General features: G+C 39.4%; 1 protein-coding gene across 1 annotated transcript in view; it reads right to left on the bottom strand.

Moving 5' to 3' along the window:
• The window catches only part of grip2b (glutamate receptor interacting protein 2b), a gene marked incomplete at both ends in the record, with an annotated part of 96,759 nt that overhangs the window by 21,492 nt on the left and 48,880 nt on the right, over positions 1–26,387 (bottom strand). Inside the window, 8 exons of the mRNA XM_083892812.1 lie at positions 1,152–1,321; positions 2,208–2,355; positions 2,786–2,931; positions 6,404–6,479; positions 7,488–7,574; positions 7,775–7,920; positions 8,084–8,219; positions 10,595–10,672. Coding sequence (XP_083748938.1) covers positions 1,152–1,321; positions 2,208–2,355; positions 2,786–2,931; positions 6,404–6,479; positions 7,488–7,574; positions 7,775–7,920; positions 8,084–8,219; positions 10,595–10,672 — 987 coding nt within the window. The remainder of the gene's footprint in view (positions 1–1,151; positions 1,322–2,207; positions 2,356–2,785; positions 2,932–6,403; positions 6,480–7,487; positions 7,575–7,774; positions 7,921–8,083; positions 8,220–10,594; positions 10,673–26,387) is intronic.

The following is a 26,387-nucleotide window of genomic DNA, read 5'->3' as shown; positions in this document are numbered from 1 at the left end:
AACACACAAATATAATGTCTGCAACGATGCTGATTTTTAGTGATGATGCGTTGTCAACCTGTTTAAAACGGCGTATCTAGCAAGCCATGTCGACTAACTGCAATGTGCTACAGGAAGTGATGGGGGCAGTAGACCTAATTCTCCCATTATCTACACCGATTCTATCCTGAACCAACGAAGAAGAACAAAAATGGTGGGAACATTTCATTTTGGACTAGAAGCACTCGGAGAGCGTAGACCTCCGCCAAGGCAGCTCAGCCCCCCACAAAACAGCGTTAAAAATAGTGATGGCTACCGATCACGCCCAAAATTGAATTCCATTGCGGACATTTCCTGAACGTTTCATCCAAATCTGTCCACAATTTTTCGAGTTATGTTGCTAACAGACAGACAGGCAGACAAACAAACTCCAGTGAAAACATATACCTCCTGGCGGGGGTCAATAAACCATAAAAACAAGTGGAATGCTGCCTCTGCAAGACAAAACTCTCAATGATCACATCAGCAAGCATTTTTTCCCGGCACACAAATGTCCTCAGTGGATATAAGTAAGACCGACAGTGGAAGCAGAGAAGCGTACGTCTAATGTGAAGTGGTTGAAACTGATTTGACTGCAAATAAAGGCCAAAGCCCTGCGAGCCAGAGCCGGGTTCAAAGTAGCTGAGATATCTCTGACGAGGTAAACTTAATAATTGTGACTAATCGAAAAAAATAATCAAGTGATTAGTCTACCAAAATAATTGTGAGTTGCAGCCCTACTATATATAGCATATAAACTTGGCTAAGTAAAGTGTAGAGAAAAAAAAAAACAGTTTCTAATTTTCTCTGCAAATTCCACATGCAGAGAGTCTGTGTATTGCATGTTATTTTAAAAAAAGATATACAGTATACTCAGCAATGGCCTTCATTTGCATGGTAGTGGTTACTTTATGTGTTATAGGAAAACGGTTTTGCCAAATTTAAAATAACATTTATGTGCATGTGCATATATCAACCCACACTGATGTTGAACTGCAGTTTGCACATGAATCGCTTCACGTGGGCTCAGAGGGCAACGACGTAATGGCTTAAAGTAAAGCTGTTGCATCTGTTCAATGCTTTCCATATGTAAATGAATGTAAAAAAAACCAAAACGTTTGAACTCTATCCACCTGTGTCGTGCTGTTTCCCTGCCAGCCTTGTCTGATTGGAGGGTAGTATTTCCAATTTGACCAGTTCTGCTGTGCTTGCTAATAGCTGTGTTGCCTCAAGGACGGTGCAGTGCTCCGTCGATGTTCCATCTATGGACAGCAGGTGATCGCCTGCATGCAACGCCCCACATCTGTGAAAGAAAAATGGTGGTAATACCAGGGTAACTCACGATAAAAAACACAATATGATAATGACATCAGCTCAAGTGTTTTTACTTGAGTAAACACCATAACTGGAGGACCGAACATTCCCTTTCCATTCAAAAGTTACATATTTTTACATTATCCCACCGTCAACTGCCTCTTTCGTTCATTTAGTTAATAGGTTTGAAAGCAGCACATTGGCTCAGGCACCATGCAGGCTCCTCGTACTGTGGTTCAAATTTCAAATATGTTTCAAAAATCACTTTGGAGACCATGTACGAATGTAACGTGACATAAGGTGAACCTCCACAGTCAAACCGCTCTGTTGATTGAGGTTATTTTAGTGCTTGGTTGTGCCCTGACAAAAAAGTTCAAGCGTTTCATGTATATTTTTTGAGCCAGACGGAGGCTGGGGGCAGAATCCTGTCTCCTACCGTCTGTGTGAGTTATAGGGCTGGACACAGCCTGTGTGTGTGTGTGTGTGTGTGTCCGCTTGTATTTGGTACCTTTTGTTGGTAAGTTTAAGGCTATGATGTCCGAATAAATGGAAGTCAGTGCAGAGTCCTTAACAGTCAAAGGGTATCAAAAGGTCAGAAAGGTGATTTACTAAAGTCACTGTCAACATTGCATTGCTGTCGTGTACTAACATAACTTCTACTTTGAGGTTTGAGTAGAACATTACATTTTTAAAAACAGAAGATTTTATTAGATTATGTAGGGCTCCAACAAGTTTCGCCAGTCAGATATTTAGGCCTTCTTATAGTCTAAGTGAGAAAAAAAAAAAATCAATATATATATTCAATATAAATTATAGGAAGTGAATCAAGATCAAACGTGCAAGTGTGTTAACATTTTGTGTGTATGTGTTTTTACCTGTCCGTCACACTCCCAGGCTTAACCCTGTCAATGACAATGACCTGCTTGTTTTGATGATTGGTCGATGTCAGCATGATGCCCAGTGTTGCTCCTGGCGACTTTGCAATTTCCACTAATAGTGGACCTGAAGCGTTTGTCACCGTGTCTGATTAAATATGAAACAGACAAACAAACAAACAAATCACAAAAGCGACACTCAAACACAGCAGTGTAGCTCTCACTCTCAGAGAGGAGGATCCTGCAGATGTGTTTGAGGCGAAAAAAACTGTTTGTGAAAAGCACCCAAAGTGATCTAAGCAATGCACTGTGGTTAGGTTTTAAAGGTTAATCCAGGAAAAAGTCAGAGTTCAGCCTGCGGTGGCAGCAAATGCCAGCACGTCAACAACAAAAAATCCATTTTCTTTTCTTTTTTCAGTGGCATTTTAGAACAGTCTACAAATATATATTCCCAAAGGTTTATTTCATGCATCTGTGTGTGTGTGTGTGTGTGTGTGTGTGTGTGTGTGTGTGTGTGTGTGTGTGTGTGTGTGTGTGTGTGTGTGTGTGTGTGTGTGTGTGTGTGTGTGGTCTCTGACCCATGATGGCAACGTCGTACTCTATCTGAAACAGAGCTTCCTGGCCACACTGAGCCAACACGATGAGGGCATCACTGTGGTTGATGTTGTGCAGCGGCAAACCATCCACACTGAGCAGACGATCACCGGTACGTAATGTTCCCTCTCTGGAAACGGAGAGACAGAGAGTGAGTGACCCCTCATCCCTCCAATCAACTGCGGTCATAGCATCAGCACTTAATTATGGCCAGGTCATGTTTGTAAATGAGAACTGGTTCTCAAACATTTTATCTGGTCAAATAAAGGTAAAATAAAATAATTATTATTGATATCCACTCCTTTTGTAGTGTTCTTACTATTTTTTATTTTTTTATTTTTTTTTTAGTGAAATGTCTTGTTTTAATAACAATAAAAAGCCATTCCATTCTATTTCTTTAAATTCAAAACAAATTATTTAAGAAATTCAAATTTACCTCCATATACGTCCTCTTATTTTTGTTTTCAAACCACTCCTTCCTGTCTCTAGTGACTCTATGTAATGGTGAAATGTGCTTTATTTACATAAATGCATAACATCTCCTTGAGATCAAAGAGATGCTCTAGATCACAGGTTATACCGCTGTGCTTCCCAACACTTCAAATATTCACATAGAAACATTAATGTTTAATATTTAGATTTATTTTATGTTGTATTATAAGATGGATGGAACTCCGTTGCAATTTAGTCATTCAGATAACGTCGAGTAATTATCCCTTTTCACAGACTGAGTATTTACGATGCACTCAAAGGTATTCCAAGAAAGCCATTCATTCCATCGCAAAACAACTAAAAATTGAGATGTAGCACTTTAAAACTTTCATGCAGATGACTGCGTTTGACAGCTGATAGATGCTTTATGCATGATTTCAGAGTGTGAGTAACACGGAGCTGTCACCACACCAGCCAGAGGTTGTAAAGTATGACGCTAATACCCCTGAAGGAAAAATCTGGAGTCAGATAAAAGTCTGAATAAAAGTTGACACTAAAATGGTTTTACCCTTGGATCCAACCTGGGTAAAAGGTGAGCAGGGTGAAAGTGACTCCAAGGCCAACATGACATATGACCACAACATACAATTCCAATTTAAACGAAACAATCTGATGTCTCGAGTCATTTGCACATGAAAGAGAAACCCTGGGAAAGATATGAGCTCTATATAAAACTGACTTTGGGCCTATGGATTCCAACCATTGCAGTCTCCTGTATTTCCAATCTTAAACGTCAAGTTGATTGCACAAAATTGCTGCCGTTGTAAACATTTCACTGACTGCGTTGTTTGTTTCAACTCATGGTGGTTCGCATGAATCTTCCGAGAAAGGAACACAATTCTCCAGTTATTTGGACATCGGGTGAATGGACAATAATATTATGTTCACAACAAATTAAATTATGCTTTTATTTACCCATCATTTGTTACTCTGTAGGTCTGTCCCGATTTAAATGAATTGCATTAAAGGTGACAGGGTAACAAAAATAATAGACCAATGGAGGCCTTCTGTCCTGAACTAGCATGGACAGAACTGTCATATGTGACTGATCTAATAATAATCCCTTAATCTCTGAAATGCTCTGTCCATACTGACATGGATTTTATTGTGTTTATTGCTTGCTGTAATAGTGACCTTTTTCATCCCATGATTGGTCAACATCTCTGGGCTGGAAACAGAGCCTTGAGTCGGTGCAGATATCTAGATGTTTCATCTAGAAGTTGGTTTGGATATTTTTTTTCATCAACAATGCTAAAAATATCCATCAAAGTTGCAGGGGTATCATTGACATGAAAGGCTGCATCAAGATTCCTATTTATAAATGGTCTATTTCAAGTGATGATGGAGTGAAAGCAGTTTCATTGTTGTCCTGTGAAAAAAACAAACAAACAAACAAACAAACAAAAAAACACCGTGGCTCTCTCACTTCAACTTTAATTCCCATTTGGTAATGCAAAAAATGGCAGCACTCCTGGGACTTTGTGGTTCCGGAGATTGGGTTTTCTCCATGTGGCCCAATAGGGTTTATAAAGCAGCATGACTATCTCATCCGAGTCCTGTGGACTGACCTACATTTTCAGGATGAATTTGCTTAAGATGGTGAAAGATGAGCTTCAGGGGCAAAATAATTCAAAAGTAAGAAAAGTTAATCTTGGTCTTGCCCCAGACTGGCTATAAATATATATATATTCACACATTATATATATGATCCATGAAGCTTTAATCAAATTGTCTTATAATAATGGAATGTAATAGAAAATATCACAAGTGATATTGATCAAATTTTACACTATACAATGAATTTAGATGAACCCATGTCTTGGGTTATATCGAATGAGTCCTTAGAAACCCAGAAGAGAGTTGCTGCTAGAGTGCAATTAGAATTTGGTCCGGCTAAGCATCAAACGATTAGAGCTGTAAAAGTGTTCAGAGGGAAATGGTGGCACTTTATTTTCACTTTGACTACGATCGTTGAAGGAACACAAGACAAATGACTGCGTCCAACAACAGCTCAGAACTTAAGCCATGAGAGATGTTTGGGTGAAAATTAAAGCCAGGGTTTATAATTTGTAACAGAACCATTTTCACATCCTAACAGCCTCCAATAAACAAAGTGTGTGAGAAAAGCCAGTATGTGCAGCCCTTGCAATACTATACTATACATATCCTTTTAATTCAGGTCACACGGATTGATTGGTTGGAGTAGCTGTCAATAACCAAACTACTGACCTGTGCAAACCCTGTCCATGCCTGAGTTGTCACAACACACCAGAGAGGTACATGTATGGTCCAGCACTCCACAGCACAGCCAAAATTCACAGTTTCATTACACACAACAACCTCCACAAAGCTTTGTAGAGAAGGCCAATGGAAAGTGGTGGAATATATCAGTTACATTTCACCATAGGTTTTGAGAACAGCTTCAATCTTCTATTGAATCTTCTTGAATGTTGAACCATTATGAAGGAAAGGACAAAAACATTAACTACTCAAACATCCCAGAGTCCAGTTGTTAACTTGCTGTGATCTATTAACATAATGTAATATTATATTACATTTTTTTTTTGTATTTTCAAATACTACTTTATTACTCTATAATGAAAAAAAAATGCAAAAGTCTTTGCAGTTGGATATTTTCTTTTGAGGGGATTGAGTAGGAATTCATATTCTTGATTGACAGAGTTGCATTGCATCATTTGAACCCTAAAGTTGTGAATATCTTATGTCTTATTGCTTAAACATGAAGACTTAGACCGACACATGATGACAACATTAAAAGGCATACGAGGTGATTCATGCTGCTCCTGCTCTGAGCAACGAATAACTGTAAGATGACGGTCACGAAGAAAGACATCGTTACCCTTTGGGCATATTTTAATGAAGACGCAGACAAATCACCAGCTTCTGTCTGGAACTGGCAGAACTCTGTGTTAGATTTATCTCAATTTATTATCCTTGAAAATAAACTATAAAAGCATACTTATCAGGCTCTGATTGTACATATGGTGATGTTTATTTTCCGTGATGTGTTAGTGTATCAGTAGACATGTATATGTTAAGTGTGAATATAACGTGTTGTGTGATTTTATTTTTCCATAGTTAAGTCAGACCTGTCTGCAGGGCCACCTGGCCTCACGTAGGTGACCACTAGGGGGCGCGACTTGTGCCAGTCTTCATGTGAGCCTCCTGCCAGTAAAGAAAAAGAAAGTTGATGATGATAACCACCATGAGAAACCTTTATATTGTTCATTTTGAAATTGCAAAACATGCCTCATGCTTGTACTTCATCTTAGTGAACACACCATTTATGTCATTTGTGGTCATAATCATTTCACTGCATCAGTTACTATTCTTTCAGAATACGAAGTTATCTAAAATAAAACATTCAAATTCAAATAGGAACCTGAAAGATGACCACCAGCAACAAATCATGTTTTCTTTTAAAGAGTGAAAATGGAACTTTAACTGATGGCTGCAGGGAAATGTGTTTATGCGTATAGCTGAAATATAATAGAATAAACAATCTAGATCAATAGAGCAGTGATTCCCAAAGACTCGGTTAGGACCCGCAGATGAGTCACGGCTAATTTTTGTTTTGGTTCCCCGTACACATTTTATGCACGTAGTATAATTTACCACACATTTCTTGCCAAATGATTCGTTTACCAGTTCTAAATGATTTTTCGGTTTTGCAGATATGGCTGTAAATTACGCACAAATTGACTCTATTCACAATTTCTATCTCTAAAGGGATAGTGCAATTGTTGTAATGGGGTTTTATAAGTTACTTAAACATAGATAGTGCCTCACATGCGGGTGACTACAATGTGCCTCCTCCCTGCGCTGAGAGGAAAAGACTTTCTAACTGCAAAGACAAGCAGTGAACATACTGTGTATACAGATAGTGTACGTATATGAAATGCAGGGGAGTCTTTTGTTAGGTGACTTATATATATACAGTATATATAGTTGTCCCTATAGTTACTGCATATTTTGACTGAGCTTAAAGTTGCCTCTTGGCACAGGGAGCACACAGCTACATCTTAACATGCTACGCATCTAATTCAGCCCCACTAAAGTGAAGGAATTATTCAGTGTCTCTATGTTTACAAGGCACAGCACTGTCTCTCTATTTGGTGTTGATTACTAAAGTTCACAACCGACACAAAACTGGTTTGTTTTTCCGACGGTTACCTCTCACGACGAACCCAAAGCTGTTCCCCTCTTTGTGCAAACAGATGTCGATTGTCTTTGATATAACTCCTGAGCTGCTGTCTGGTGCTTTGTGGGTTGAGTGGGATAGTGAGAAAGAGTGAGGTTAGAGGAAGAGAGAGAACATAATGTTTGTTTATAGTTGCTAAATCATTTTATACACACTGTTCCCCCTGTTGCTGCTGTGATCTAGTCAAATTAACATGATTTGCTAATGGAGCTTACAAATGTAATAATGAAACAATAAATACAGTAAAACTTATACATACCTGTAGGGGGCAGTTCATACTCCACCTCCAGCAGAACTCTCTCTCCTACGTTCTTTAACAAGCTAATGATCTCCTCATGCCGCAGTTTGGTCAAATTGATGCCATTCACAGACTTGATGTAGTCCCCAACATTTAGCTGGTCACTCCTACACAGAAATAGGGAGAAAGGACGTCAAATCTGGACGCTGTACTTTGTAGAAAAAGCAGCACTTATCTCCTTTGTTTTATAAAAAAATAGATCTATTCTACACTGAATGTATAGTATTTATTCTGCCTCTTCCTTATAAGTGATGTTTCTCTTCCACCCACCTGGCTGCGAGTCCTCCAGGCCGCAGGTTCGATACCCGTGGTTTCCCGTCCTTGTCGGTTCCTCCTGAGATAGTGAGGCCAAGTGTGCTGCCTTCTTTCTTCACCAGCTCCACCATGGTGACCCCCCGCAGAGCTTCTAACCAAAAACACACGCACACATAAAGACAAAATACACACAAAAACAAAACAGGCAAGGACACGGACATAAACACACATGCACGCACACAAACACACACACACACACTCAAAAACACACAAAATATAGCAGAGAGATATGTTGTTAGTGGCAGCCTTTGCTCCATTCTGATTCATGGATTAAAGCAAAGTCAAGATACAAGAACGATTAACTGAAGGGCATTTGCTGCTGTGCGTCCTTCAGTGAGACTCTGATTCCCTTGTCTGCTCAAAATGAGAGAATCTACTAAAGTGACTAAAATGTAAATGTGAAACTCGGATAAAATCAGCATCAGTTAATGAGAGTTAAGAAACCCTCCTGCAGCCATTCAACTCACAAAGCGGACAAAAATGTTAAAATACATCATGTACATGAGAAACAGCAAATTAACTCTTCAGAGTAACCTAAGTGTATTAGAAATGATCTTAGGTAACTATTAAAAGACAAACAATTTCATGTTTTGGTAACACTTTATATGAAGGAACACATATTCACCATTTACTAGGTGCTTACTAACATATATAAGTAGCATACTAGCCCCTTATTAGTAATTATGTTAGTAAGTACACAGTTAAAGGTGGCATATGTAAGAATGTGGCCAAAAAACGGTTACGACATTCAAATTCTTTTTGAAACCTAACTTTTAGGTTTCGTTTTCTGACGTAACTGGCAACCCGTGGTTGCTCGATAGCTGAGACTCTACTGACTGCAATGACTGGTAGACGGCGGTAGGTGGCGCCACATGCCAAAACATGATTTCAAAACATAAACATGATTCGCAGTCTGCAAAATATTTTTTTTAATGCAAATATTTTGGCGGTACTGTTGTTGTTGGTGAGTTCAGTATGTTATATAAACATTATTCCTGAGTCTCTTTGACATATTAGGAGGATTTTATGGCCAGTTGATTTAGATTTATTACATAATGCACCTTTAATGATGAATATGTTTTTTTTTTAATAAAACTAAAGATTTCAACTGATTCTTGCCGTCTATATTTCACTGTACCTATTGTTCTGTAGAAATCGTTTTTTCAGTGAAAAAAAATAAAGAAATCAACCAACACACAGTAGTCATCAAAGTCACATTTAGAAAATATCTACATACAGAAGTGCAGTGAGCAAGAGTATTATACCGTCCGGCATACATTCCAGAAAATAAATTAACACAGGCATAACGCTCAATACATTCAATTCACTTCCATCGTCGTATCACTCTGTAGTAAGAGTTAATGGTAAAAGTTTGTGTAGAGAGGATAGCTTCAGGTATCAAACGAACAATCACTTTCTGAACGAGGCTGAGAATTAACTTTGGATCAAGAGATCACAAACAGGAGATTTTCTTCGTTTCTTTAAGACACCATCACACGACTCTCGGGCTTCTCCCTCTCTCCCAGGGTTTTGTTGCCATATTGACTGTTATTTACAGTCGCCAACAGTGCCACTGCAGCTACTCCACAACATCACAAGATAAGTTATGGCGGACACCTTGTGATCACCTTAATCTGCTCTGTTAAATGAAGAGGAAACTGAGAATGATATTTCTGAATTGGAAAAAATTTCGAATTGCGATTACTTGGAATTGTGATTGCGATATGATTTGCAATATCAGAGGGAATGGTAGTCTTTCCATCATTCTCATTTGAAAAAACGTATTTCAAATGATTACTGTGTGATTAATGTGTGCAGATCTGTGAGAAACAAAGATCCTCTCTTGAGTCTGTTTCGCCTCCTGCGATTTGATAATTGCAGTAGGCCGTATTGCGATTTAGATAAAATCTTCGATTAATTGTTCAGCCCTTTTCTTAATTAATGAATGAATGCATCCATGATGATACATGGACGATTGAATGAGCGGTGCTGATCTGTCCCGCCATTGTTTTTACTCACGTCATTGCCATTATCGCATATCAACAGCCAACAGAAAACAACACATGAGTACTACAGATAAATAACTAAGAACTCTCTCTCATTGGACTCAATTTCTCTCTTGCCCAGTGTGGCACCCCCCACCCCCCAGCCCAAGCTTTGGAGTGATAAATGTCTAGATTAGGCAAATCTTTCAAGCAACACTCCGAATCAGTGAGGTGCTTCAAAACACATCTCAGTGGGTGCTACAACACACAGAGGCACACGCACACACACGCACACTCTTTATCTGCAGAAACACACTCATTCATTAATTAGTCCTTGTACCGTTCATATTTGCATAAAAGCCCAGGAGCTTTTACTAATGTACTCTGGCGGAGGGAACACATGAACTAAGATGATCACAAAATGATGCAGAGGTGATTGTGTTCATACTCTATAAATGTCTGGATGGATAGATGGATATACCTGGTATACTGTGTCTTCTACAGGCCATTGTTTGTTCTGGTCCAGAGATATCCTTTGTTTTTCCATATGGGCCATCATCTAGACAAAACAGAAAGAGAGAAAAATGAGTATGTCTTCTTTGTTACAATAAGTATTTTATCAGTGTGTAATGTGGGAACATTTTCACAAAAAGGACAGAGTTAGAAGTAACCACCGACAACTTCACAACTTTACACACATGCTAAAGTCATGTCTATGACATGTCTAAAAGCCTCCAATCTGATCTCTGCAAGTGTCAATATCTGAATCTTCAACTGCTAACTAATTGTAGTTCTCTGGAGATAGAGCCACAACAGTCAGCTGATTGAGCGACAGAAAAGCGCCACTCCCCTTTGACCGGTGTTTCTTCAACGCCCCGCAGTCTATTCTCACACAAAGCTCGACGTCTTGTTGATACAAACAGCCACAAACCAAGCAGAAACAAACTAAGCAGCTGGACGTCCTCCATTGTTGGCTCTTGTGTTGTGTTCGATGCAGTATGCTCACCGGTACAATGTCACCATACGTATCTCACCGACAGGGCCATCGAGAACAGAACACGCCCCACCCTCCTACCAAGTAAAAGGTACTGTTCTCAGTCAAAACAAGCCTGACTGAGGGCTTTACCACTCCATACTGTATATGTAGGCATATTTAGTCATTTTGCTTACAAATCAAATATTCATTGATCATTAAAATGCGACGAAACTACAGCAAGCATTTACAATCTAAAACATAAGCGCTTAGCGCAGATGCAAGCACAGCAAAATGCTATTTATTTCTTTGTCTGTGGGACCTGATATTCCCCTCCGATTATTTAAACCAGTGAGGATGTGTGTAAAACTGGATGAAGCGGCAAAAAACGAAAGCCTTCTCATATGCATAAAGCACCAACCTCCAGGGCAGGGCCAGATTACAATATTAAGGTACCTACCGAATCTTGAATATCATGTACCACACTGCTGAAAGTCTGTGTGAGTGTTATTTTTTAAAGAGTTATTTTTTCTGATATGTTGAGTGTAGCTGCTAAACCTTACTACTTCTGGTTTACTTGTACTGTAGATCACTTCTGCACAGACTCAAGATGTTAGCTATTGTATGCAGGTCATTTTAGCTTAATTTATGGACAGTGAATGCAATCCAGCTTTATAGAGTGTCATTGGTTTAAAATCTAACTGATAAAAGAGAAACTATATATAAAGTGATGTTATTGATATAGAGTATTTCTCGTCACACTCAGTTTGACAGCTGTGACAGTGAAACTGAAGCTGTTGGTGTTTCTTAACCCTCAACCTTAACCCCTTAACTGGCCCTCAAAACTAAGTGTTGAGGGTTATTTTGTCACTTAGAAATGGAACACCCCGTAAATGCAGATACGTCTTCAGACTGTGGGGGGCAGAATAACGGGAAAGCTGCGTCCAGTCTGTCAACTCCAAAAAAGAAGAACACATTTACGTCACGATCATTTATTATTATAAAGTAAACGATAGCAAACGATCACGTGTCCGCACCGGCCGGCTATTGACAAAAGATTGTAAAATAAAAATAAATGTTACGCAAAAATGACGTCAGTAATCTATAATATGGGCCTAAACTAAGATAATACAATGGTTTTCATAATTTTTATATCTCTATTAACAAAGAAAATACTTAATTTGTAGCATACTCATTTTGCAGCTTTCGACGCCATCTTTGTTTTGTCAAAACACGCAATGCATTCTGGGTAGCCCTTGCTCTCAAGGGTGGTCTCGGAAAATCTCAATATTGAGGGCGATACAACCCTTAAACTTGTCCCTCAACTTAATTTTTCTGAGAATCGGGACAGCACTTGCACTAGAGGGAGTGCGCATTTTTGAGATTGAGGGTTAAGCAAGGAATTGGAATTCACCCAAAGTGTCCTACTTTACAACCACTCCAGCAGACGGGTGGGCTATATTTTAAGAATTCACAAGCATCCTCTCAATTACTATCACACCTTACTCAAGAGGTTACATTGAAATTTAATATAATGTCAGCAACTTAAATGTCTAATCCTGCTAAAGTTGCAAAATAGATCTATATTTCTAAAGTGGCTCAGCACCTAAAGCAACATTTTTAAGCAGCTTGCCATCAGCAAAAGTGCAATGTAATGAGAAAAGATTGCAACATGTCCTGCAATACAGAGTTAGTGAACTTTTAATGCTCCTTCAAAATACATCCATAGTTTTTTTGATTAGTTTGTTCTTCGAGATGCTGTCACCAAGCCAAACCAATGTCACCCTGTGGCATATTTCCCTCTATCCATCACCGGCATCACTTGTAATTGTCGAGGGTCATGGGGTCAGCTGCAACCAATCTCAGCTAGTATTGAACAAAAACCTCGACAGATCTCCATCCTATCACAGGGCCGTACTACAGAGACATTATCATTCACACCAGGCAATTTAGAGCAGGAGCTGGAGCCAATTCCATCCAACATTGGAGGAGAGGCAGGGGGATATTTTGCTCCTCCTAATGGTCTCAAAATGTAATGCATGCATGGGTCTTTCAAATACATTAAACATAATAAAATAAAGAAAATAAACCAATCAATCAAATGCACACTGTAGGGTTCATATAGGTGTGTAAGACATGCCAAAGAATAGTTAAAATGATCTATTACCAATGTAGTGAGGCCTTCACAAGAAAAACCCTTGAACGCATTTAAGATCAGAGGCAAATCTGGGATGCTGTGTTCGATGTGAAAAACATCTGTGTAATGTCAGCACAGATTTCCTTTCATTCAGGTCAAATTTCTCCTAAAATCTTAGAAATGATATATTATAGTCTCTACATTCCTCAACGGCCTTTTCAAATGCTTTCATGCAAACACATTAGTTAAGCGACATGACCTCTCGCAACAATTTTATACAATCTCAACAACTAATTTAGCATGTTCCATACCTGGAACAATTCCCTTCCCTGTGGGCTTTATATGCGTGTCCAAAGAATATGCAGCACTTATCCACTGGTAATGCTTAGAAATCACTTCAAGCAGTGACAGGGGAAAGGAGGCCACGGTTGTTGTGTCTTGGAGTTTAGCAAATCTTCACAGAGGTGTAATAGGTTTAATAATTCATAGGTTGTTTATTCAATTTTGCTTTAAACCACCTTCATAAGTTATCTGGCTGGCTGCGTTCCTGCTGTAAAGGCTGTCAAAGACATAATGGGCCCCAGAGGCTGCTCATCAAAACAAACCCACACATACACACACACATAATAGCTGCAGGGAGGGCTACATGTGCAGGATTTGGTACCTGCATATGCACAGACATGCAAAGACACAAAATACATGAATGTATCCCCCGTCAATGGACACACAAAGAGTAACACAGAGTATGAAGAGCAATTGACCATCTCTGTCTCTTTGACTCGATTCACAGTGGTAATGAGGAACCTCAGTTCTCATTCTCATAGCCCACAAACCACTGCTCACTGCTGAGCTTCAGTGCCTGGTTTATCATCACAACAGGCATTAGGAAGTGATAATCTGTAAGAAGTTAGAGTCAAAATAATATTTTTTCTTTGAATAAACATAAACCTCAGCTCGACTGGAGCATGTTTTCTTTTAAGGATCTCTTTTCTGCTGCTTTTTCTCTCCCGCTCTCATGAATTAGCCTCTCCTGGTGAATAATTTTAAAGTGATTAGGCTAATGACTGCTGGCACCGTCAGCTTACTGAAAAGGTTGAGTTATAGACAAGGCATTGAGCCAGATTTGACTCCTGCAACAGGATCACTGGCATAATGTTTATAGCACCAGCCTCTTTTCAGGAAGAGATCGTAACAATTGCAACACGTATGCAAGGATGGATTACTGAATGGGCCGAGCATTATTCATGTTATTCATCTAACCGTGAAGTCAAATAACACTGGTTTTGTGATGTGTTCAAGGGTGCCTAGGAGCTATGACATCCACCCCTGATGTCTTGACGGGGCCCTTAGTCAAATAACGAAGGTTAAGTATTGTGATATGTCTATTAGGACCCCTCAATCATGTTATTCTCTTCTATTATATCATTATTATTATTATTAGCCAGCTGTTGCCCATTTAAGGAACCAGAATATTATTTAACTAGTTTTTTATTTACTTTTGGATCTCTGGAGGGTTGAGGGTCCCTGTTCCAGTCTGTGACATTCATGACATCAGTAAAAGGAAGTTAATCAATCAATAGCATCATTTTATGATTGCAAGAGAATCTCAAGCCAATACCAGAGGCAGGGCACAGCCTGCACACATCCTGGCACAGCACAAACACACAGAGACGAACATCCACACATGTTCATAACAGATTATAGATATCCATTTTCTTGAGAGTTTAAAATATAAGTTGCTACTATTTCTCAGTGCACGCACACACAGAAGCTCTATACCTGCAGAGGCTGGATTATACAACTACGGATGAGGTATTTTGTTCTCGTTAGATACGGATATACTTGTCACATTTAAATGAATCCACAATTACCCTGCTGGTCGCACTATAAAGCATTCTGTGCAGATGTAAGGGCGACATTGCGAAGGGGATGTTGTTGGACAGCAGGCACACAACGCAGATACTATCACACCATCTGAACACAGTGGGTAAGTGCTGCTCTTCCACCACCTTCTCTCTCAGCCTCCCCATTGGTCCCGTATACAGTATATATATTTCCTTCCCATGAATCTGATGTTTGATTGATAACAGTGTTTTCATTTCCGTCAGCGTTGAAAGTAAATACAGGGTTGGATGATATTTATATGCAAATGATAGAGGCATTCACTGGGATAACCTTGCAATGAAATTAAAATATGTAAGGGTGCCTCATTTTATCATTCATTTTATTCATTTACACTACTTTCATCAGCTCTGGCATTAAACAACATATTTGTGGTTGTGCCACATGCATATTTATTGAGGTCAAGATTTCAGGGACATCAGTGGTGGTTATAGAACTTGCTTACACTGTAATGCAGTTGTGAAAATTATCTATATGCATTCTAGATATGTTGGAGCCACTGTTGTGTACGTTTGTTCTGATTTGCAAATTTTAGAGATTTGTACATCATCATAAGCTGATTCCGAGACACCTGAGTAAAGGTGTAAATTGTGTGAAAACACCTGCAAATAGGGTGCTGGTATGTATTAAAAAAAACAAACAAACAGAAAAAAAACTGAATGTCTTAAGGTTACGTACCAAATCGATGTAGAGTAATATAACCCTGTTTAACTTTCCGTAGATGAGAGAAGAATTGAAACAACTCGGCAATAAAAGAACCATGTGGAAGATTGCACACTGTGATCACACACACCACAGAAAACACCACAGGGAAAATTGGTCTCTCACTGGTCTCCGACTTAAATAATAATAATAAACCTCCTACAAACTCAGCAGGCCAGTATTATTCGCCAGGAAATCAGAAAACCTGAGGCGTTGTGGAAAGGTTTCCTGGAACAAACTCCCAAAAGACACAAGAGTTGTTACAACAATAACTTGTTGAGTTGTGTGAAACGCTGTGTCTTTTAAAAGACTTGGTTCAAAGTGTTAGTTATTCTTTGCACACACACCAATTAGTGCTCATGAATTTGATCTCTGCATTTACACACCAGCAATGAACACAGACAAGCCGGGCAAAACACTTATCTTTGCCTGTGGAACAAACGGGATTAGGGGCACCTAGCCCTTGAACTGTCTTTGGATATGAACCAGTGACCCTCAGTTTACAAGCCCAAATTCTTTCCTCTTGACCATGAGGTACACTGATAGAGTGGTAGCACTGTTTCTCAGGCACATTTCATCTTATACACTTCAAATGCAACTCTGTTTAGTTTAGTTCTTTTTATCAAGCCCGATTCCTTCCCTCTTGGCCATGAGCTACATGAGCAGTGTGTTTGCGTTGCACCACTTGTTTCTTTTAGTTTAGTTCTTTATTTCAGTGTTAGCAACAGAATGGAAGAAGGAAAAGCAGCAATATCATCTCTATAATGGTCCCTCCTAATAACTTCTAAGCTGCTCCATTTCCTTATCGTTTCAAAAAAGAAGATACTTTGGAGTACAGACACTGCGTAACTATGTCACATTAGATATCTTTCTCCATAATATGCCTCACAAACACACTCTTGAATAGCTTTGCTAAAGGACTCTGATCTGCTTGCTGCAACCGTGATGACCTTACACTTTCTCAAGTGTGGGGGCTCTCCTAGGTTGACGCACACCAAATATGCTCCTTTCAATCAGCTATTTTTAAAATACACACACGCACACATACACGGAAATATGACTTGTACATGCTGTACATGTAGCATATTAACTCAACCATTCACAACACTAAAGTAGAATTCTGACGTGAGGAATTTCCATTATGATCAAAGTTTAACCTCACTGTATTATACGTGACAAACACACAGCAGAGGCTACAGCAGCCCATATGAGCAGTGTGTGGCAGTGAACTCACCATAGCAGTGCTCCACTTTAGGTGCTGAGGGTGCTGAAAGTTTAGTTTACTTTCAGAGTCCTTTATCATCTGGTGCTCTAGAGACCAGGAGGAGCACTGAGGCTGCAGAGTTTCGATATATAGACCCCAGTCAATTAAATGATCCCTTCTCAAGCTCTGGATGTTAGAACTTAACATTTTGCTGCCGTAAATTTCCAACATTTTTCTTTCTCTGCCGTTATTTCCTTCAAGATATCAACGTCACAGTTACAGATGAGAACCCATCGGCATCTTTTCCTATTTGAATATATATATATATAATTTCCTTTTAATTATAATTAACCAGCTATTCAGTGAAGTACCCTGTAGGCATACATTATGCAAATTAACTGCTGCTGTTAAAGGTGTGAGACACCGGCACCTGCTCGTTCACAGTGACAATACAAAAGGAGTTCTTTAGAATGCACGTCAGTGATGCAATCACAATTTTTTTTTTTTATCTTAAAGTTGGACTGTGATTGAGGTATTGAGCTAAAGCCAGTGTGATACACACAATATGAATCCTCAGTGCACTGACTCTGGGAAAAGCAAAACTGATGGACCGGAAGGTGATTTGCATGGTGTACTTCACAGAGTGTGGCCAGAAATAAGTTTTTAGCAACATCTAAGAAGAATAAAAACAAACCCCATTCTAACTGTACACTAGAGTTATACATTATGTACACACATAATATTTTCAGTGGTATAAAATGCTGTGAAGCAGTGCTTTTCTGTGACTATATTTTTTATAAGGTACTCCTACGTGCATGAGCCCAACAGCAACGGCAGTGGTATGGTCCACAGTGAATACAGGGTTGCACTTTCAGCATTCTATTAAGAAATGGCATTTAAAAAGGGGGAGTAGTATTGAACTATTCATTATTATTTATCAATAATTGCAAAAGAATACAAGGTGTGTTTGTTACAGCTACAGCACGACCAGTTGGAGGACATGTGTAGGTCTTGTTTCAGTGCAGTAGGAGACTCACAGATGCGGTTGCTGTATGTGTTTTGTCACATAAAGCACACACACACAGCAATACATGAAAACCACAGTAAAAATGTACAGCTCCTCTCAGTGTGAATATCCGCGCGAGGACACGCAAACACACATCGACAAGCTCTCATCACCGGTATTGTTGAATGCAAAGGCCTCCCGATTGCGGTCATTATGAAGCTGTAGGTAGTGAAGATGGGTAATTAGCTATTGTCTGCGACAAACGCTTGGACACGGTGCAAGCCACACAGAAATGCACTGGGTTAAAAGAAAAAGACAGGGAGTGCAGAGAGAGAGAGGACACAATACCTCATCTGCGAACACACAACCTCTGTCAGCTCTTACAATTTTTTTTACACCCCCATCATCAACCAACACACACACACACACACACACACACACCTGTGTCTCACCCACTCATGTAGAGCAGCCATGGAAGGAACAAGCAATAATGAGGCTGGTTAATTGCTACTGTGTTGTGGTTAATTACAGGCTGTATGAATCTGGTGTTGGGCTGGGAAAGATAGTGTGGTGATGAAGGGGTGTCATCAATTTAGCTCTAATGATCCCATTTTTTTTTTACTTTTTCTCAATAACCTCTCTTTAACTTATTGTTACAAAAAAGTGTGAACTTTATTTGCGTAAAATAAAGTTCCATCACCGGTAATAAGACCGGAACGTAAATTTAATCTGCATCACTTGCATAAATGCATCCTTCTCACCAATTGCGCGAGTGAAATCGTCGTTTTCAAGGTTCACAGCTGTGTGCAGCCAATCGGGATTGTTGTCACACTTGTGATGGCGGCAGAGACTCCCTCCGAGAGGTTTATGGCTACGACATGCTGAGAGAAATGCACTTTGTGGCGGAGTGAAGAGAAAACTGCACACACCATGCACAGCTGATGACAACATCCCAACCACTTACTGGTCCACAGCAGTCACAGTCAATATTAAACTCTCAGCGTGGTCAGCCTGGTAATGCTCAGAAAATGAAGTGGATGAACTCAAGCGTCGGCAGAAAGCCACCGTGGTGATAAAGCCCTCATCATTCATTTATTTTTCATCTCTTCTCAGGTGGGATTTTATGTGGTCATAACTTCCACAGTAATAAAACGATTTAATCACGCCCACTCAAAACAATGCAAAGTTCAGAAATAGTGAGCATTATTTTATACATTATACTGTACATTAGTAATGCCAAGAAAACATAATTATACAGAAGATCGCCCCGAGTTATGTGACCGTGAGGGGAAAAAAAATAGATCTTAACAACAGTGTTTGTATCAACATAAAGCTGAAAAAAATAAATAAAACAAAACAAACAAAGAACAGCTTTGTGGGTTACAGCACCGTTATCCACTCAAAGTCTCTGTGGCCATAAAGTAAAATAGTCACTGTGCTTGTTGGTGCATTAAATAGGAAGAGGCTCTTATTAATGACCCTGGTGCAGTTTTCTAACCACTACAGTACAGACGGAGAGCAACAGCCTTGTTGCAAATAGAAATGTATATGCAAAAAGAAAAATCACCATTCATCTCACTTGATTTATGAAGTTAGTAAATTGACAGCTAATACGATCCGATATAAGTATAATATTCAGAGGAAGAGCTTACAGTAATACAACCACTTACCTGCTCTTACAAATACAGTTAGTTAGTCCTAATTCAGGGGCCTGATACTGATGTATGTCGAGGAAACCTGCATATATAAATTGCAAGTTTATGTTTTGGGATTTTATTGCCTTTAATTGATAGTCAAGTGGAGATAGACAGGAAATGGGGAAGCAGAGAGGGGAGAACGACATGCAGGAAAGGGCCGCCTGCAGTGAGAACTACAGCCTCAACATGGGATGGCAGCTCTACCAAGTGAGTTATATACCACAAGCTCTGAAGGATGAGGTAGGGAAGGCTAAAGTATCAAACATCATAGGTTGAAAAGCACAACAAATATCTTTTAAAGTGAAGATATGAAACGGTTAATTATCATCATTTAATCATGCCTACGCTGAGTGAGAGTGTTCTCATTATGTCCAGTGCAGAGGCAGCAATGCATCTGTGACAGAGGCAGTAGCAGATGGTCTACAGGATTTTCACATGTGGAACGTCAACGGGGACCACATTAAAGTCTCGCCACCTCAGGTTACATCTTTCAGAACATAAACATGATTGACACATATGGCCAATCATGGTGTTTTTTCACATTTCTTTAGAAGTTGAACTCTTGAACCTCACAGGTGTGTCTCCAGTTGTCACAGCTACATGTAAAGAGCATTTGAACAACATGCTATATTGGAAAAGAAGCAAGCTGCACTGGTTTGTTTTCTTTTTGAATCACCAGTGTGATACCTGATAGAATGATTTGTTAACTTTTTTATTGGTATAAGAATGAATTAAGAACTTGACGGTGAAGGTTCTCAGTCGTCCAGGTCATCGTCTTCTTCAGTAGTTGGCTGTAGGCGATTGGACTTTCCGAGAGGCTTCTTCAGTTCTGACAAACTGGTGGGAAAAAAAACCTACAGGTATATCACCTTTGAGGATGATACCTGTTAAATACCTGTTTTTTTCCCCCCCACCAGCTTGTCCAGTTGCCTACAGCCCAGAATAATGAATAACTTTTGCGAAATTTACAACCTAGTTTTTCATAAGACTGTACTACACGTCAGTGCACATATCTAAAGGAGTTAAATGCATAAAACCACAGGGATGAGATCGTTTCCATTTGTCAGGAACACAATCCAAGACATTTCTGCAAGCACATCTTGCTACGACAATAAATCGAGTATAAATGATCATTTCAGAAGGCGGAACTTGATAATAAACAACAATTTCTACTCAAAAGGTATGCGTGGAAAACCATCATGCTATACCATTTCAGACAGAACTGACAAAATTCAAAATACAAATAAAACAGCATGGTCAACAAAATCATTGTTAAGAATCATAGCAGGTTGATGCCATGGCACATCCATGCAACGTCTGATTGGAGAATGTACTTCCAAATGCCACAACAACCAGGATTCTGAGCTTAGTCCGTCAGTTCCATGACAACATTCAAATTCAACTTATGGCTTCAACACTTACCAACACTATTTGCCCTCAGCCCACAAAACATGACAGCTGACATGGATTTCCTTATGAGAGTAACATCCACAGAGGGGAAGGAAGAGAAGGAAGGAACTATGAGAGAGGAAGGAAAAAAAGAGGACACGGATGGAGAAAGAGGAGGAGATGTGGACTGCCAGGCACTCAGGGAACAGTGCGATGATGATAAGAGATGACTGGCTCTTACGACTGCTCAACCTCAGAGAGAGCGACAGAGGGAGAGAGAGGGAGAGAGAGAGAGAGAGAGAGAGAGAGAGAGGGGGGGCACATATTGAAGAGAAAGCTTAGGATATAGACAGTGTGTGAGGGAGGTATGAAGCAGCCAAAAATATGATGAAAGAGAGAGAGAGAAAAATATATCTTTTTCATTATTTTGTCCATGTTATTATCTCAGCCATTGCACCCAGGACATTATGTCTTTGGTTGTGTGCACAGCTGCATAACTCAAAGTGACATATTTTGATGACATGCGTGGGGAAACATGTTACGTCCTGAAGAGGAAATTAAAAGCTCTGGTAATATCTATATTTTGAAATTTTACAGTACATTACATATTAAGTTTGACAAGTAAATGTAATTCATTCTGTCCAGCACTGTGTTCCCATATTTCAGATGTTTGTGTTAAAGGTGAAGTAAGTCGTTTATAGTGCCATCTAGAGGAGAGGCTGAAATTTACAACAAAGAACTGCTCCTCTGCTCACCCCCTCCCTTCCCTGAGCGCTACGGTATCCGCAGCTGGTCAAATGTCGTCCTCGTCGTCTTTCTCCGTGTCAGCAGATGAGGTTCGTGAGGCGAGGGAGAGAGCGAGCTACCGCGGCCGTACCAGACGAGAGAGTGTGGGCGGGACTTACACTACAAGTAAAGCGACGCTTGATTTGTTCTCTCGCGTTTGTCCTTGCAGGCTCCGGTAGAAACATGGCGTCGTGGCAATGCAGTAGCGGCCCGCGACCATGTTATTTTACATGACTTTTTGAAACACTACGAAATGAAACAAAGAATATTATACAGCGACTAGACAACGCAAGAGCACATAATATGTATACAAAAGTGGATTTTGGGTCATATAAACCCATAAATACTACACAGTGTCCCTTTAAGGCAATTATGATTTGGTACTAAGTGCATTTTTCCAGAATAACTTTCTATATCTGTCAGCTATTTACAATTTACTTTTTAAACAATTAAAACAATTTTTTAAATAACATTTTTTTGAGTCTTTGTATTAATGTCCAAGGCCAGAAAATGGAAACTATGTACAAGACTCTGTTTTCCAGATTTCCCGAAACAATGTGAGTGATAGTTGACTTGCAACTTCTCAGCTTTCAGAGACTTTCCAGAAATGTGTCCTACAGTTCAAACCGCCGCGTATGTAAATTGCGCTTGTGCAAACGTGTCATCTGCAAAACACTCGGTGTTAAAGGGTTAAGAAAAAAGTCAACACTTAAATGGGACACATGGGACAGACGCACACAGAGCAGACAGGTGTGACCTTGTGTCAGTATCACATATAAAAACTCTCCCTAAAACTATCCCTAAAACAACCAGCGATTGATACTTATTGTTTTCATAGTGAAACAATGGTGGATTTAAAGTAAAAACACAAACTCACTCACACATGCACACAATACATTTTTAAAGTAATTTGAAGTATTTCTTTTGTTAATTTATTTTGTGTGTAAGTGAGTAGTTCTGTCAAAACTAAAAAAATCGACTCCCAAACTCTACTGGACATTCGTAGAAGCTGCAGAAAACCATGATGTCTGCAGGTCATTATTAAACCCTGTGTTTGTATGCAAATGAATGTCTTATCCAGTTGGAAAATATTATCCAGTTAGGAAATATTGCTGTGGAAAACCTGTCAAACACAGTTTTGTTCACCTGTTCTCGGACTAGATGGTTGGGTGAGAACTCAGATCTTTGCACAGACCCTGCAGGGTCGCCTTCATTTCTGGAAAAAATATGATTCAGACCTTCAAGTTGTTTGAGGGTGAATGGAAAGTTTTCTGATAGATTCTGACAGCAAATCAATCAAGTGTTATTAATTCAGAAACAAACACAAAGTCAAAGGCTACATTTCCTATTAATTTTGACATAAAAAGCCAGATTGAACAAGGTGTGTTAGGTGATACTGGTGCAGTAATTTCATCACAACCTTTCAACAATGCCAATCATATCATCTCAGAGAGAACGAGACTTCTACTTTTTTCACACCTTGGGATATTCTGGCTCATAATGGGAGACTCACAGGCCAAAAACATAAAAATTAAATCTTACTGTGGCCGATTTTCAAGGCTCTCCCAGTCAGAATATTTATTTCAATTCACAATTTGATTTTCTTCTGTATCTTTTATGACATGTGAGTCAGTAACACATATTACATGATGAATTGGGCCAGTCGTTGGGTTCATTGATGTTATTTTTTCAGCAAATTTGACAAAATAATTCACCTTTGACTTAAAAACGATATATAACCAAAATGTAGGCTTTATTCAGCTCTTGCTATGCAATTTTCAATCAATCATGACAATTTATCAAAAATAATAACTGCAATCAGCCAATTATGTAATAATTATTGTGACAGGCGTGATTGCATCATTGTCCAAACAATCAGTTGATTTACACCCACAGTGCTTGATAGTTAAAGCTCAGCTTTTTATAGTTTCTTAACTTTAATTAGATAATCATGAAGTGAATAATAAATGCATCATATGCAAGAGTGGCTATTGTGTCATGGTGTCCTTATATCTTTAGAAATATGAACTGTTGAAATGAAATGTTTGTGTGTTTTTTTCTTTAGTTTTATTACCAGTTTTGGTAATCACAACGCCATCATTGTGAGGACTTTTCTGCCAATCCAACTTTCAAGAGAAAGTGGATGTTATGGTTACTGTGACGGTCGAGAGGCATTTACTTGTGATGGTTAAGGTTTGGGTAAAGTAATAGAAAAATGTTGAGGAGTGTCCCCACAGCTACAGAAAGACAACGGTGTGTGTGTGCATGCGTTTCCTTCCTTAAGGCTCTGAAGATTTGAAAAAGCGAGAAACAGAGAAAGGGGGCAGAAGTGGAAGGAGGCAAAAGAGGTCATCACGAAAATGAGTCACGTACGCTTGCACGACACACACACACTTCAGGAAATCATATTTTGCAATCCAAATACTTTTTTCTTATTTTATCTCTGTGTGTTATTCTCAGTTCTTTAGCTTTCTTCTCCCTCTCCCTACTTCCCTCTCGATCTGGTTTTCAAGTACAAATGAATCCACACTCCAAATTACTGATAAGTACTTTAAAGTGGTGAATGATGGCCTCCTGTGGCTCATAGCAGGAAACACATGCACACGGACACACGTTAACACAGACACAATCACTCTTGCACATGAACACACATATGGAATCTTCTTACACGCAGACATACTGGTTAAGAAAACAATGCACTCACCTCCAAGTGTCTAGACAAGGATACACCATGCACACATACACACATACACACTCGCACAAAGAATGGCAACCTGATCTGAATGCATGCACTCATTTTCCCTCTCAATCAGAGTTCAGCAGACATTCTCCATACAGAAACTTAAAATTAGATGCAGCTTCAATAATTATATATTTTCTCAATATACATATTATAAAAGGGGCAGAGTTTGGGTGTTGTGTAAAATATATGCAGATAGCACATAGTTTTACATATTCGCTGTATAAATTAACTGGAAGTCGTCTTTCTCTCAAGCTTTCTGTTCTGTAGATAATTAGGCGTTTTATAATTTATATACACAGACAACCTTTTTCTCCAGAAGATCACATTACCCCACACAACTGAACTGCACCCTCAGCTATGTTCTGCAGGGAACTCATTTTCTGCACGGACATAAAAGAGTTTCACAGTCTGTTGAGTAAATTAGGGCGATGATGATGATGATGATGATGATGATGATGATGACGATGATGACCATTTTCTGGTCAATCAACTCAGTCTCCTAAAGCCCAATTTATACTTCTGCGTAAAGTGCTCTGCATAGGTTACGCAGAGACTCTGCGTCGACGCAGAGCCTGTCGAAGAGCCTCTACGTAGTCTCCGACTGCACAAAATATTTTTTAAGTGTCCGTCACTCCGTCAAGGGACAACGGAGACGGCAAGAGCTGCGATTGTTCCTCAGGACAGGCCAAGCTAAGCTGCTCTGTGCCGGCTCACAGTGCGCACCCGACCGTCCACAGAGGCGGAGCTCATCCCCGCCGATAACGCCGCTGCCAAACTATAAATACTTCATATCTTAACACACACAGCACATGTTTAGACTCTAAATGGCCAATTTCTCGCCTCAAATTATCTTAAAACTGCGTTCCGTGACACAGAAAAGTGAGAAACTGCCACGGTTTCAACAACAACAGTCTTTCTCTCTCAACGCCATTGCTCACTGTAGCCAGAAGCACAACAAGCTTGCGCAGCGACCCCTACTGATCGGGCGGGAAATTGCAGCGCGTGTCCGTCAGATGACGCAGACGGATAATGCATATGCAGTCGGAGAAGTATAATGTGGCCTTAACTCCTGGTTAAGTTAGGGGCCGGGGGCGAGCTTTTTGTGAGTTGTGGTTCAAACGAATACTTTAGTGTTGCACATTATTTACATTGCTCTGTAAACATTTCAGGCACCACCAGCTCTGTTGTTTTTTTCTGGCTGTCAAATTCTGTAATCACTGGAATTTGGAATGAAGTGATGCGACTTATAGCTGGTCCTATATATTAGTGAGCCGTCAATGAGTTGAACTCATGCAACATGTGTATGTAATGCTCAAGCAGGTCTTGAATAAACCTGGCGTAATAGACGTTTTTTACAGCAGATATTTCTTTAAACTAAATAGTAGGACAAACACAGGATTTACCAGTAACATTAATGAAGGTTCCACTCCAGTATTAACAGAGCTGTGTTATTGTTCAAGTGTAAGGGTATCACGCTAAATACTTGACACCTGTAGAGGATGTTTTATTTTTTTTAAACAAAAAACTGCATACATTTTCTGGATGTGTTCCAGTAAAGTGAAATAGAAATAATTATCCTCTATTGTCGTTATAGCATTGCTAAAACAACACATCTAGTGGCCTAAGACTTCTGCACAGTACTGTGTTCAAATCAATATTGTTTTACTCTTATAAAGAAGAGCATCAAAATGCAGTGTGAGTGCAAATACCTAGAAAACATGTTTTAGACACTATA

Source organism: Microchirus variegatus, assembly GCF_963457635.1.
Source record: "Microchirus variegatus genome assembly, chromosome: 7".
In the NCBI taxonomy this organism is placed as follows: domain Eukaryota; kingdom Metazoa; phylum Chordata; class Actinopteri; order Pleuronectiformes; family Soleidae; genus Microchirus; species Microchirus variegatus.
The sequence above is the reverse complement of the archived record's forward strand: the minus strand, read 5'-3'. Positions and strand labels throughout refer to the sequence as shown.